This window comes from Lycium barbarum, chromosome 4 (assembly GCF_019175385.1).
Source record: "Lycium barbarum isolate Lr01 chromosome 4, ASM1917538v2, whole genome shotgun sequence".
In the NCBI taxonomy this organism is placed as follows: domain Eukaryota; kingdom Viridiplantae; phylum Streptophyta; class Magnoliopsida; order Solanales; family Solanaceae; genus Lycium; species Lycium barbarum.
In genome coordinates this window covers 34,192,440-34,207,660 of record NC_083340.1, presented here as the reverse complement: position 1 = coordinate 34,207,660, position 15,221 = coordinate 34,192,440, and the positions used below count along the sequence as shown (strand labels likewise).

Sequence of the window (15,221 nt, the reverse complement as noted above, 5' to 3'; positions counted from 1 at the left end):
AAAAAAAAAAATTGTATGGTTTGACTACTTAACCTTTTGAAGAAAAACAATTTCATTTGCTCCCACTAATGGATTGATACGCACGTGGCAATGAATCCATCATTATTGACTTAATGAGATACTTTGGAAGTTACATGAATATTATTTGATTTTTTAATATGGGGTGCATTTTTTTTTTTGACATTATTAATTTGCACCATTTTTATGCACACACACACATATATATATATATATATATATATATTATGTTCAAAACACGATTAATATAACATTGTAGTTTATACTCCGTATCTAAAACTTTATTATATTAATGTTTACTACGAATACAAAGTCTGCACTTTTTTTTTTTGATATTATTTTTTTGTAATATGGGGTTCACTTTTTTTTCTTTTTGATATTGCTTGATTTTGTTAACATGGGGTCTACGTTTTTTTACCGCGAGTTTGGAAATGGTGGGTTTCACTTTATTTTTTATTTTTTTATATTGCTTGATGTTATTTAGTATGGGATTCACCCTTTATGGGGTGAACTTTTTTTTTTTTTGACATTATTAGTTTGCACTATTTTTATGTATATAATATATATGCATATACTATGTTCAAAATACGATTAATATAACATTATAGTTTGTGCTCCGTATCTAAAACTTTATTATATTAGTATTTGCTACGAATACAAAGTCTGCACTTTTTTTTTTAACATTATATTTTTTTTAATATGGGGTTCACTTTTTTTTTTTTTTTATATTGCTTGATTTTGTTAATATGGGGTCCACTTTTATTTTTCCCATGAGTTTGGAGATGGTGAGTTCTACTTGTTTTTCTTCCCTTTTTTTTTTGCTCGGTGTTATTTAGTATGGGGCCCACCCCTTTTTTTGTTTTTTTTAAGGCACAACGGAGGACGAAGCATGGGTCTAAACCCATGCTTTATATAGTTTTTTTTTTATTTTTTTTATTTTTTATATTGCTTGGATTTGTTTAGTATGGAATCCACCCTTTTGGACATTATTAGTTTGCATTATTTTTAGGCATATAATATATATATATATATATATATATATATACATTATGTTCAAAACACGATTAATATAACGTTGTAGTTTGTGCTCCGTATCTAAAACTTTATTATATTAGTGTTTGCTACGAATACAAAGTCTGCACTTTTTTTTTGACATTATTTATTTTTTTAATATGGGATTCACTTTTTTTTATTTTTTATATTGCTTGATTTTGTCAATATGGGATACTATGTTCAAAACACGATTAATATAATATTGTAGTTTGTGCTCGGTATCTAAAACTTTATTATATTAGTGTTTGTTATGAATACAAAGTCTGTACTTTTTTTTGACATTATTTATTTTTTTAATATGAGATTCACCTTTTTTTTTTATATTGCTTGATTTTGTTAATATGGGGTTCAATTTTTTTTTACTGTGAGTTTAGAGACGGTGGGTTTAACTTTTTTTTACTTTTTTTTTAAATATTAGTTGGTGTTTTTTTTATTTTTTAATATTAGTTGGTGTTTAATATGGGAATCACCGGATCACTTTTTTTTTGAAACGTACTGTATAGAAACTCACGTTTTTTTTTTATTTTTTTGGGAACGGACGACGATCTTGTTTTGCTACTTTATAGAAACGTACTGTATAGAAACTCACGATTTTTTTTTTTGGGAACGGACGACGATCGTGTTTGTAACTACTGTATAGAAACGTGAGTTTCAATTGACGGCTGTAGCTTTACCCTTTACCAGACCTCCTGCTGCTGCTGCTACTACTACTACTACACTTGTTCCATTTTTACCCTTCGCGGGCGCGTCGCTTCTTCCTCCGTCGCCGGCCGCACGTCGGTTTTGTGCATCAGCGGCGATGGGTTCACACGTGGCGGAACTGGACTGGCCGGCGAACAAGGTGAGGGAGACATACATGAACTTCTTCAAAGGGAAAGGTCACCAACAGGTTCCATCCAGCCCTGTGGTTCCTCATAATGACCCTACTCTCCTTTTCGCTAATGCTGGTTAGTTCTCACTTCACTTTACATACTCTGTTTCTCTTTGATTTTGTACTCTTCTGTGTAGATTGATACAGTACTGGAAGTGGAAAGGCATAATACATAGATAGACATCTTAATTTGGTCTCCAACTTTGCGAATGCACATGTAGACGATGCTCACGTGGCACATAATTTTTGGAGGTGTCTTAGATGATCATTTTGTAAGTTCGAGTTGAGGTGTCTAGATAACCATTTTGTGAGTTGAAGTGTTCAACCGACAGTAGAGGCCAAATTTTAAATTTTAAGTGTCTTGTCTATGTATTACGCCTACTAGAAATGATGGTTGTTATTTTTTGGGCGGTTGAATGGCTAAAGTTTGGTTTTTTGTGCAGGTATGAATCAGTTTAAGCCTATTTTCTTGGGTATTGTAGACCCTAATAGTCCGCTGAGCAAACTTACATGTGCCTGCGTTACACAGAAGTGTATTCGTGCTGGTGGAAAGCACAATGATCTTGATGATGTTGGCAAGGACACTTACCACCACACTTTCTTTGAGATGCTTGGTAATTGGTCATTTGGGGATTATTTCAAGAAAGAGGCCATTGGATGGGCCTGGGAACTCCTTACCCAGGCAAGTTTTATCTTGATTGATGTAGTAATATTCTTGTACATAGTCAGCTGCGCCCCTAGCATATATATGCTGTATGATCAAGAAGTAACAGGATGCTGACTTGTACAAGTGTTTCCCGTGTTTGATGATTTTCGTCCAGGTATATAGATTGCCAGGTGAACGGCTTTACGCCACTTATTTTGGGGGTGATGAAAAATTAGGCCTTCCAGCGGATAATGAAGCTAGAGACCTATGGCTTAAGTTCCTTCCGCCTAGCAGGGTTCTGCCTTTCGACTGCAAAGTATGTTATAGCATTGTATCTTCGTTTCTATCATCTTGCTCAAAGTCGTCATTTTCTGTTTGGTGCATCAGTAATTCATTAAACTAATTTTTCAAATGAGGTATTTTCTTAGTACACTTGGTATTTTTGAAAGCCATGAATCTTATGGAATCTCTTAGAAGCATGTTAACTTTGTGGACATCTCAATTTGGGCAAAATTTTCCATGAAGTGAGGTGGGAGCAGTGAAAAGTGACATTTGTGCCTTGTAAAAGTGCAAGTGTCCTTTTTGCTGAAAAGAGAAGCAAAAAAGTGGTAATCGTCATTCAAGTAGAGAACAGTATCAATGAAACTTATCGATATGATACTGTTCTCTACTTTTTTTTTTTTTAATCAAAAAAAGTAGAGAACAGTATCATATTGATAGAAGCATATGAACTTGTGGAGGCAGTGATAAGTTTCTTTTTCGCCTTGTAAAAATTAAGTATCCTTTTTGATGATAAGAAAATCAAGAAGTTGCGTTCATCATTTAAGTGGAGAAGGGTAGAGGGGCGGTCCCATTAATCTTTGAGTTTTGGAACTTGAAATAACAGATTTCCCCGTTAAAAAGAAAAGAAAAAAGAGGCAACTGAAATTTCTAGCAGTTGTGCTTGTCATATGAATTAGATACCATTAAAGGTTTTGAGTACTTGATGTACAATAATCATTGTTCTTAAGTAACACTTTCAACCACTGAAATATTGTCTTCCAGTATGTGGAAATGAGAACTTCATTTCTAGTTCAAATTATTTGATCATGGTCTGAAGATTATGTCTGAAAACCTTGCTTCTCCTTGTTAAAAGATTTTATTGCTTTGAGCTAAGTCAGTCAGATTATTTCTTACCACTTTCCGCTTTGGGTAGGACAACTTTTGGGAGATGGGTGATACTGGACCTTGTGGACCCTGCACCGAAATACACTTTGATAGAATTGGGAATCGCGATGCTGCATCATTTGTTAATAATGATGATCCCACTGTGATTGAGATATGGAACGTTGTCTTTATTCAGGTACCATTATCTCCAAAGTTTTTGTCTTCTCATTGAAAAGCATTGTTAAACTCTTGTGTGTCTTTTGCAGTTTAATAGGGAAGCTGATGGTTCTTTGAAACCCCTTCCTTCTAAGCATGTTGATACTGGAATGGGTTTTGAAAGACTAACCTCTATCCTCCAGAACAAGATGAGCAATTATGACACTGACGTGTTCTTACCCATATTTGATGCTATACAAAAGGTAATAAGAATGCTATAATTTGGAAAGTCGACGTTACTGATTTTGTAATTCTCTTGAGCCACTACATTTATACGTTGCTTTGGGCTGAACTTAAAAAAGAATATTTCAATGATGGCCATCCATGGGATTCAAAGCGACTGAAGTTTTTTTTTTTTTTTTTTTTGATTAGCGCCGGGTGTCCGAGTCTCTTTGAGCCCCGACTAATCCCGGGGGTGCACAGGCCCTCGGCAAGGAGTTTCCCGCAAGTGCACCACGGGTAATTCAGGGTTTCCCCAGTCCGATGGCCCTCAGAAATTGTTTGCACCCAGCGGGTTTCGAACTTGAGACCTTGAAAGGGAGCACCCCAAGGCTCAAGTCAATTGCCACCAGGCCAACCCCTGAGGGTTAGAGCGACTGAAGTTATTCTAATCACTTTGTATTGAATTTTACTGTAAATATGTTACTTTTCGCGCAATATAGGCTTGTCTGTGATTCAGTGGCCCTGAAAGAAATACGTATTCAAGTAATGCTTTAAAGAAAGTTCTAAAATGTTGTATAATCACTTCATACATTTTGGTAATGTTGTGTAAGCACTTTAAAGTGTTCAATACATTATTTTCTTAAGTATTGTTACTGTTTGTTTACAAAATTAGCTTAAAACAGAATTTTAGGATTCAATTTTGTATTGGGGCGAATTTTTTGTGAAATAATGGCTAATGGCAAGAGCACTCAACTTCTAGTTAAGAGGTTGGGATTCGATTCATGAGAGCAAAGTGGGGAAGAGCCTCTGTTGACTCTTTGGCTGGAGGTTTGGAGGGGGCGGGGCAGGGGTGGGATTTACCAGATAAAAAAAAAAAGCTCGTCCTAAACTGACCGGTCCTGAGCCTGAGTTGTGCTACTGTAATTTTCTTATTGCTATACTTATCGATGCTATTCTACTAAACTGATGTTTCAATCTTTTAATAGGCAACTGGAGCTCGTCCATACTCTGGCAAAGTTGGAGCTGATGATGTGGACAAAATTGATATGGCCTATAGAGTTGTTGCTGACCACATTCGAACTCTGTCTTTTGCCATTGCTGATGGTTCTTGCCCAGGTAGAATCTTGTTAATCTGGCTCATCAGCTAGTGCTTAGGTTTGTTCAAAATTGTTCCTCTCCTTTCTTGGTTGACCCCGTACAGGACATTAGTACTATGTATGATGTTAAAAGTTTTGATTACTTGTAAAGCTTTTAGGTATGATAAGATCTATTATATTTATGATCTTATTGGTGTTCATTTGCTTGTGGAGCCAAATTTTCACGAGATTTAAATCTTGTATAATGAGTTTGCAGTCATTTTTTTTTCTAAGATGGATTTTAATTTACAGTGTGTGACCTTCTGAGTTAATGGCTGTGAGTTTGTTGTCTAATAAATTTCTCCTATTTCCTTCACCTAATATTACTTGAAACCTACTCAATCTGTTATAAAGGTGTGCATCCATGAATCTGAAATTTCGGTTCTATAACTTTTTGCGCTTGGGAGAGAAGTATGTGTGCTAGTATTTTCAAGGAGGTTCTGACGGTGTTCCGATGTTTTAGCCGAAATTTGTCTCTGATTTGGAGGTGACTCGGAACACTTTCCAGTCACGATGGGCCTGCACCAGGGTCCGCGCTTAGCCCGTTTCTGTTTGTTGTGGCAATGGATGCTCTGACAAGCCACATTCAATAAGAGATACCGTGGTGCATGTTGTTTGCAGATGACATTGTGCTTATTGACGAGTCGCGAAGCGGTGTTAACGCGAGACTGGAGGTTTGGCGACAGACTCTGGAGTCGAAGGGTTTCAAGTTGAGCAGGACTAAGACAGAGTACTTAGAGTGCAAGTTCAGTGATGGGAGGCAGGTAGAGGACGAGGACGTGCAGCTGGATACTTAAGTCATCCTGAAGAAAGAAAGTTTCAAGTACCTGGGGTTGATCATCCAAGGGACTGGCGAAATTGATGACGATGTCACACATCGTATTGGAGCGGGATGGATGAAATGGAAGCTCGCATCGGGGGTGTTGTGCGATAAGAAGGTGCCGCCTATTCTAAAGGGAAAGTTCTACAAAGCGGTGGTTAGATCGACTATGTTGTATGAGACGGAATGCTGGCCAGTTAAGAAAGCTCATGTCTAGAAGATGAAGGTAGCTGAGATGCGGATGCTGAGGTGGATATGCGGGCATACCAGGAGAGATAAGATTCGGAATGAAGTGATTTGGGATAAGGTGGGTGTGGCCCCTGTGGTGGATAAGATGCGGGAAGGAAGGTTGAGGTGGCTCGGCCATGTGCAGCGGAGATGCGCTGATGCGCCAGTGAGGAGGTGTGAGAGGATGGCAGTGGTGGGCCTGAAGAGAGGGAGGGGTAGGCCAAAAAAGGCCTGGGGAGAGGTGATTCGGCAGGACACGGCGCTACTTCAGCTTACTGAGGACATGACCAGTGATAGGAGGGGGTGAAGGTCGAGTATCAGGGTGGAGGGCTAGTGGGGGGCCGCGATGTTTCCTTTCTCGTATTAGGAGTATTTTTACCCTGCTTCTATGTGTTGGGTATCATGACTTCCTTGCTCTTGTTATTTCTCATTTTCGCATTGTTTTGATTTGCTTGTTCGTATCTGACTCTTTTCCCTTGTTTTCTTTTGAGCCGAGGGTCTTTCGGAAACAACCTCCCTACCTTTTAAGGTGGGGGTAAGGTCTGCGTACACTTTACCCTCTCCAGACCCCACATTGTGGGATTCAACTGGGTATGATGTTGTAATACACTATTGGAATTGGCATGAAGAACTAAGGGCGTTGGGATGCGGGCGGTAGGGTTGGGTAAGGGTGTAATATGTTGGATACTCAGTCATACTCCCTTCGTGTCAATTAAGTGTCTTACTTTTCTATTTAGTCTGACCGGAAAGAGTATTTTTTTTTCTATTTAGTAAGTTTTTTAAATTTAAATTGTCAACACTCTACGTGACAAGTTTTGAAAAATTACAGACATTATTAATTTAAAATTATAAAACCACAAAATATGTACTATCATTTATATGAAACTTATTTTCATTTAAAAAGTTATTTTCCTTAAAAATATATTTATTAAAAATTTTGACCAAACCACCAAACAAAACAAATCTTTGCTAGCCCTTAAGGAGATGTCACAGAAATTCTCTGCCACACTGAGAATTGGGGATTTGAATGATTACATAGCTCCCTCCCAAGGCTGTGTCGTTTCCCTCAATGCTAATTCTTCTAAATCCCTTAAGGTACATATCTTTTTTTTTCATACACAGATTTTCTAGTGGAAGTACCCTTGCCTATGTAATGTAATTCTTTGATTTCTGAGCTTTTCACTGTCGCAAAATCTCAGATAGAAAGTATTTTGATTGGAAAATTATCCATTTTTCTCTTACACTAAAAGGATCCATACCAACAGTAATCCAAATACTAAAATTGATATTAATAATTATCAAATAATTGAGAAAAAAAGGCCTTGGATTTTGTTCATGTTTATTTGAATTTAGACTTGTAGGATTTGGGGAAAAGTCAAACCTTTATGGTTAAAAAAACATGTATTTTGCCTAAGGGTGGAATTGAAAATTTGACTTGTATTTCTTAGGGCTGCAATTGGTTTTGATGATATTGAAGAATAGATGCTCCTACTTAGTATTATACTGTTGCTATAACTGATGTGGTTAATGTTTTTCTTTGGTGGATCAACAGAATGTGGGAAAAGCTGGAGCTTTGAGCAAACCAGTACAAAAAGAAGAACCTGTCAAAATTTCCCTCAAAGATTGCTTGGCATGCAGGTATTACCTCTTTTCTCTTGCTCAGATATACTGTTCTAAGCAACCATGCCCTGAATTGGCTGGTCGTTAAATAGGAATATGATTGAAGCAAAGAAAATGTTGACTCACTAATCTCGGGATAACCTTTGTTTATGGAAAGGCCGAGCAAACAAAAACAAGTTATGTCATAGTTAGCTATTATATTCCGTCCACAATGGATAACTTGAAGAAATTAAAAACAGTGGAGCAGCTTATGAGACTCTTAGATTACAACAACAACAGCAACATACCCAGTGAAATCCCACAAAGTGGAGTCTGGGGAGGGTAGAGTGTACGCAGACCTTACCCACCCCTACCTTGGGTAGAGAGTCTTAGATTCTTGGAATTTTTATGCCTGAGATGGATGTTGAGCTGAGTAGAGAGAGATAGAGAGAGGTGAGATAGTGAGGATGTAGAGGTATGCACCCGATTTATAGTGTCGTGCAGAATCTGGGTAGGAGTAACAGATCGTTGGACAAGATATACAGTGATTTTAATGCAACGACGGTAGTATGGTGAATAATAATCACCGGACTATTGTATTTATTTAACTGATGTTTGGTTCTTTGTATTAAATCTAGATAGGTAGTGTATATCATGTTCTCCAATCTCGATATTTGTTAATCATCACACGTCAGTAAAAACAACTAGGAGTCCTTTATAGAGTAATAATTAACGTTTTTTTATTTATATCAGATACAGAACATTTTATGAGGGATATTAAAATGTAGCATGCTAAACAATCAAAAAAATTGTCGCATATTAAGAAAAAAATGTATGGCATTACGCTTTTAAACATGAAAATGTTACTATAGAACTTGTAATTTTAATAACATTAGAAACAAATGAGATAAGTAGGAGATGATTAACAAAACAATGTAATAGTTAAAGGTCATTTTTCTCAAGTCATGTAATCTCTAATACAGTGTGTTCCTAATACGTGAGCCACATTGAGCTATGTTAAAATAATATGTCAATTGTAAATAACTAATGCTGAGATTATGCAGGTTTTAAATTTAGCAACCAGTCAGGTATAATTTCCAGTATTACATTCAAGCAAATTAGCCCTAACCAGAATAGTCAAAAAGCAAAGTTGCAAAAGCACCAAAGTCTATTGGAGTTTTATGCACAAAACGCAACTAAGTTGGGGGCTTTAGCGAATAAAAGAGCTAATGAGAAAAATATAAAAATTGGAAATGTAAAGCAAGAAAATTTAACTATAAACACAAAGAATAATTATTTGGACAAAAGAATGTAAGCAATAATTAAGCTATATATATGCAGTTAAAATCATGTCAATCAATCCTATTCAAAAAACAAATAAAAAAATCATGTCAATCAAGCTCAAAAGTCTATTTTAAATTTCTGATTTAGAATAAAAGATGTAGTTTTGTTTTTAATGTCCAGTTTTCTTATACTAAATTTCTAATTTCTTATTCTTAATCGCCAAAGTTCAACCACTGTTTCTTAACAATCAAGGTATCATTTTGTCAACTATATTTATTGCTAGTATTGTGCTTTTTAAAAACAGTCCATCAGCGAAAACGCACACGTCTTGGCACTTTGATGCCTACACTAAGAGCCGGCTAAGTGAGACGAAGTGTACAACTTGTCCTTCACCAAGCTTCAGAGGCTTAAGCACGCTTTGAGTGATCCTTTAACAACAATGGCCCCAATTACCTAACTATAAATCAACTATGATGATTCAAATAACTCCAACCTTTCCATTATTTTGGTAATAAGGAATTTTGGGCTACATTTCTAAATTAAGGCTCAGACGCTGCGCCTTGTTGCTGTTAGTCCAGTCTATAAGTTACTCAGAAAAATGTTTCGTTATATTTAAAAATAAAATAAAATAAAGTAACTCAGAAAATTATTACTTGATAATCATTACTTTTATTTAATCGTTACTTTGTATTTGAATTTTCTTGCTTGGTCTATTAAAACCAAAAATACCTATCTCTCTATATAAGATTTAACATCGGTGAGCAACTAAGCTTGATCCTAATTGCAGTGGGTGCATTACGTCAGCAGAAACAGTCATGCTTGAGAAGCAGAGTTTAGATGAGTTCCTTTCCAATTTGGAAAAGGGAAGGACAGTTATTGTCTCTATCTCTCCCCAGTCCAGGGCCTCTCTCGCTGTTCATTATGGACTTTCTTCACTTCAGGTTGGTTTTGATGTTGGTATTTTTATTTTGTAGTTTCACTTTTAGCAGCATATGTTCTCACCTGATATGACCGCTGTATTTCTTCCATCTTTTTGCATTTGCATTTGTTTGAAAATAATATGAGCCTGTACTTCTTATGTCAGGTTTTCAGGAAGCTCACAACACTATTTAAGTCTCTGGGTGTGAAAGCTATATTTGATACCAGCTGCAGTAGAGACTTGACCCTAATAGAATCTTGTAACGAGTTTATGGTGAGATATAAACAATCCCAAGGTACAAGTAGTGGGGAGTCGAAGCCACCTTTGCCTATGATTTCTTCCGCATGTCCAGGTAATGGCTTCATTTACTTGTTTATCTTAATAATATCTTACTTGATGTTCTACGATATGTTCTAACTCGACTGACGTTGAAATTACAGGTTGGATATGCTATGCTGAAAAGACCCTTGGTTCTTACATTCTTCCATACATTTCTTCAGTCAAGAGCCCCCAACAAACTATTGGAACAGTTGTCAAGAATTATATATGCCAAAAGCTAAGTGTAAGGTAGTTTGTTGTCATCTCGTCTTTTAAGCACTACGCATCAGCTGTAAACTGTAATCTTTCATTTCTGGTGGTGTTGGTTGTAATGCTTGGACTCTACGTGTCTACCTTTTAGAAGAATCAGTCATAAGTTGCTGTATTGCAAAATTTCCTGCACATTCAGTCATAAGTTGCTGCATTGCAAAATTTCCTGCACATTCTTAGTGCTGTTATAAATACAAGCTTACCATTTCAAAAAAAATGTTGCTGTATTGCAAATATGTGCTAAGGAATCGCCTTTTTCTGCCTGCTGTTCTTCCCATCCATTTTATGCATCCTACATACAATTTTCAGAAAAACCTTTCCTTTATTCATTTGCGAAGCAAATCAATTGCTGGCAGATTGATATTTCAGCATGTATGATTTCGATGCATGTTGGTAAAAAGTTAAAAGGTTTTATATTGTTCCTAAAATCGAGCTGTTAGTTTTTGGATCTGATCAGAGTCACTGGTTGACTGATAGATCTTTCTTTTGTTCTGTGAACAGACCAGAGGATGTATACCATGTGACTGTAATGCCGTGTTATGACAAGAAGCTCGAGGCTGCTCGTGAGGACTTTGTGTTTCAAGTAGACACAGATAGTGAAAAAATTATGGAGGTTGATTCAGTTCTAACAACAGGAGAGGTTTTGGATTTGATGCAGGTAAAGAAAGTTTTCTGCTTCTCAGTATCCCTTATGCACAGAGCAATAATGTGAGAGAGCTTGCATTTGGATACTTGCAATTGTTCTCCTTTTCGATCTTTTGTTTCACCCTTTTAAGGATTTGTTCTTTAAAAAGGGTGCATTGTTGTTTACTCATAGTCAAACTCTCTCCTCTTTGATGTAGTTAAAAGCAGTTGATTTTAAATCCATGGAAGAGTCAAATCTGTAAGCACTTTTATACACCTTACCGTGATACTTCCATTTCTTGATTCAAATCTTTACGTTTGAGTGCTTATATGTTCTCTATAGGTTTGCAAATATCGATGAGGAAGGCCATCTTTATGGGGTTCACGGAAGCTCTGTAGGATATCCAGCGACCATTTACCGTCATGTTGCTAAAGTGCTTTTAGATCTGGAAGTTAAAGGCCCTATAGAATTCAAGACCATAAGGAACTCTGATTTCCAAGAAGTGAGCCTAGAAGTAAGTTCGCTTCAGTTTTGTCCTGCTAGCATGATTTTATAGAATGTTTGAACATGCCCCTATATTCTTTATTGAATTAAGTGCCTGTAGGCTGGCACGATATCTTCTTTTGAGTAGACAATTGCATCCATTGTTTAAGAGTTTCTATCTGTTAAAAAGGATATGATTTGGTTTTTGTCATTTTTGTGGAGCCGCTAATTTGATGGCTCGTGTCAAGCTTTATTGTTCTTGGTGGCTGGTGTTATAGCTCAACTCAAGTCGTCAAAGGCTAAGCAGTCGATTGCAAATATAATCGGATGTGAGTCCTAGTCGAATCCGACAAGGATCAAATATGAAGTGTCTGGCTGATTACTTGTTAGTGAGAAAAGATCTTCAGTTGAAGTCCAACTGCAATATTTGTTTGGTTTTGAATTTAACTAAAAATAGCAATGGAATTGAAATCATCCAAATAACTAACAAGAGTTTAAATCAAAGTGATAAAAGGCACTCCGGTTGTAGCCCCTAGTTTATTTGCTTTAGCTAATGGGAATCTCTTATCTTGTTTAATCGCCCGGTTTGTTGATTATGGTTTAGTTATAATTTACCCAATAATTTCTCCTAAAAGTAATGGGCGTACCCCAGTTAAGTCCCTCCCAAACCTAATAGAATGCTTTTAAGTTCTAATGAATGAACACCCAAGTAAGAATCTAGCTATTCCTAGCTTGATTCTATCAATTGAGTTATATAATCCCTTATTAAACCCAATTCCTTGCTAATTGATTGTTATCTAGTCTTACTCCCAGCTTCCCAAGACAGAACTAGTATTATTAGGGCTTTAACTATCTGTATGTAGTTGAAAGTTTTTAGCAATTGCCACAAGAGTAGTTCTCCATTGACAGCCACTGACAAGATGTCTATGACCCAGGTGAATGATAAATCTGTCCTGAAATTTGCATTATGTTACGGTTTCCGCAACCTGCAGAATGTTGTTAGGAAATTGAAAATGGGGAAGTGTGACTACCATTTCTTGGAGATCATGGCATGCCCTTCAGGTCATATTCGAGATCTTTCTATTTTGTGAATAATAACTCTGAACCTTCTTGCATCAATTTTAACGGTTTGTTTGGCTTTAATTGCGTCCCTCTTGATTATAGGATGCTTAAATGGTGGCGGACAAATAAAGCCACAACCTGGGCAGTCTGGTAAAGAGTTGATTCAGCTGTTGGAGACGGCTTATGTAGAAAATGTAAGTCATGTCATAATTGGATTCTTTGGCTTGTATAGCTAGTTGATGATTGGCGCAGTGTCATATTACAACCATCTTAGACTCTAGAAATATCCTCTCCAGCTTGAAGGCTTTGCTTGTATTTGTGCCAAGTCAAGGAACTATACTATGTGTAACCTGAATTGCAGAGCTTGGGAGATTCATCTCTGACTACTCCCTAGTAGTCAAACATGAAATGGAAGTTCTCTTTTGTGCTGATTTATTTGAGTGTTTCCCCGACTGTGCCTTTTTTCTTCCTGTTATACAGACCTGCTTGTTTTGGCTTAAATATTTTCCCCTTCTTTACGAGATGAAGTTTATGAACATTCATCTCTGAAGCAGATTCAAATGAAAGAAAATGGTGAACTCTTTAGAAGTTGCAAAGCATGATTGGCGTGAGAACTATTTGTTTTCCTTACGCTTAAACTTTCTGATCTTATGAAACTGAATTGCCTCTGCGTGCTCTTTGTTAATGATTCAGGTTGTCGTTGCTGATCCTTTCAACAATCCTATCATAAAAGGCCTATATTCTGAGTGGCTTGAGCAACCTGGTTCAGAGAAAGCAAAGAAGTACTTGCATACTGAATATCATCCTGTAGTGAAAAGTATCACTTCACAGTTGCAGAACTAGTGAAAAATGCAAAATATCAGCTTTTAACCGGTTGGCTAGGTTCCTAGTGTTCCCTTCTGGTGTTTTTCTGCAAGACCATCCAAAGAGGGTTTTGATATTACACTGCATTGATCCAAAGTGCTCGCGATATATGGTCATGAGGCCATGCACCACAATTTTGAGAGTCCAATTTTGGCAGGGACGTGTTTCACACTTTCACCCCATACTGTAAATATATTGTGTTTGTACTTGTGTTGCAAATTACACAATAGTTTAGGTTGCAATGCTAACATTATTCCCCATCTGGATTGGGAGTAGTTGTATTGTACGTGTCATATCCCACAACCCTCAATCGTATTTATTTGGTCACGCTTTATTTGTACCGTTAGAAAAGGCGGCAACTTTTTTTATGCCGATGGTAAATAATATCACCAGTCTTAGTGTAATCGTATTTGTTTTCATAGGCTGCCTTTCTTAGTTCTGCTTTCCATTATGGCGCAACAAGCACATACATGTTAAAGAGTCTTGTTGGCCTTTTGTAATATTTTTCTTTGAGAAGGTATATAGCCTTTTGGTAATATTAAGCTAGACAATAAACTTTTCATTTTGATGTTTGCAGACGAGCTGAAGCTCTCATATCAAATATTAGTACCGACCAATATCTTCTTAACGTACAAAAGAGTAAATATAGAGCTTAGGGATTGAGATAAATCTCACACAAAATTGCACTTGAAAGTTGAAACTTGAAAGAACCTTAGGTTTCTTCAATCACTGTACATTTTCTGGGATTATCATATCTGAAGAAACTGAAGGGTAAAGTGCTGATCGTTGGTAGGTATAATAATGAGTATATGTTCAGGAAAGAATTGTTTTGATTTGCTGAACTACTGAAAAGTGTATTTTGTGGGAAGATCTAGGATCTACTTCCATTTTTCTAAAACTTCAAAATCCAACATAGACGCTTTGGATTCCAAAACTTTGACCTCAGTGCTTCCTTGCTAGATTTGTTTTCCAAGGATAAAACAGTGAGCTGAATCGGTTATTTTATTTTTCGGGTCATGTCCTTGTGAAGGTTTTTTAACGGGTCGTTTGTTATGATGGATTAGGAATAAATAGTCCTAAAATAAGAATTTAGTATGATCATATCCCTTGTTTGGTCACTAATTCTAGGATAAAATAAAAATAGTACTGGGACAAATTATCCTTGACAGAGAATGGAATAACAATTCAAGGACTAGTTATCTCGGGATAAAATAATGAAAATGACAAAAATAGCCCTGAGATCGCTCAAACTCTTTTTCTGCTAAAAAGGTGGAGCATATTTTTGTAAATAAATCACTTTTTCTTAAAAAATTTAAAAAACATGTTAATTTTAATATAACAAACCAAACAATCAATACAAAATAATATTAGTATAACTAATCCCAACATAACTAATCCAATAAGTTGTCTTCAAACTAAGGAGATAAATTGCCGGTACACTTGCTACCGCATTAAGGTCCTGCTCCTAGACCAGTCACCAAAGAGGCTTATGTTTCTTCAT

The 15,221-nt window shown here is 36.5% G+C and overlaps 2 protein-coding genes across 5 annotated transcripts; both read left to right on the top strand.

Moving 5' to 3' along the window:
- Positions 1-1,648: 1,648 nt before the first annotated feature.
- Positions 1,649-4,759, top strand: LOC132635838 (alanine--tRNA ligase-like). The gene is made up of 6 exons (XM_060352398.1): positions 1,649-2,018; positions 2,386-2,624; positions 2,764-2,904; positions 3,784-3,930; positions 4,001-4,153; positions 4,323-4,759. The coding sequence occupies exons 1-6, from the start codon at positions 1,871-1,873 to the stop codon at positions 4,344-4,346; spliced, it is 852 nt and encodes a 283-aa protein (XP_060208381.1). The 5' UTR covers positions 1,649-1,870; the 3' UTR covers positions 4,347-4,759.
- On the top strand, positions 4,401-14,285 carry LOC132635837 (protein NAR1-like). Of its 4 annotated transcripts, none has more exons than XM_060352396.1 (12): positions 4,401-4,536; positions 5,099-5,228; positions 7,849-7,934; positions 9,967-10,120; positions 10,264-10,450; positions 10,539-10,665; positions 11,188-11,344; positions 11,529-11,569; positions 11,654-11,825; positions 12,730-12,856; positions 12,959-13,050; positions 13,550-14,285. In XM_060352396.1, the coding sequence occupies exons 2-12, from the start codon at positions 5,139-5,141 to the stop codon at positions 13,697-13,699; spliced, it is 1,383 nt and encodes a 460-aa protein (XP_060208379.1). In that variant the 5' UTR covers positions 4,401-4,536; positions 5,099-5,138; the 3' UTR covers positions 13,700-14,285. The 4 variants fall into 4 exon arrangements, with proteins under 4 accessions (XP_060208379.1, XP_060208380.1, XP_060208378.1 ...); XM_060352397.1 differs by having other exon boundaries at positions 4,419-4,551; XM_060352395.1 differs by having other exon boundaries at positions 4,430-4,568.
- The last annotated feature ends 936 nt before the right edge of the window (positions 14,286-15,221 follow it).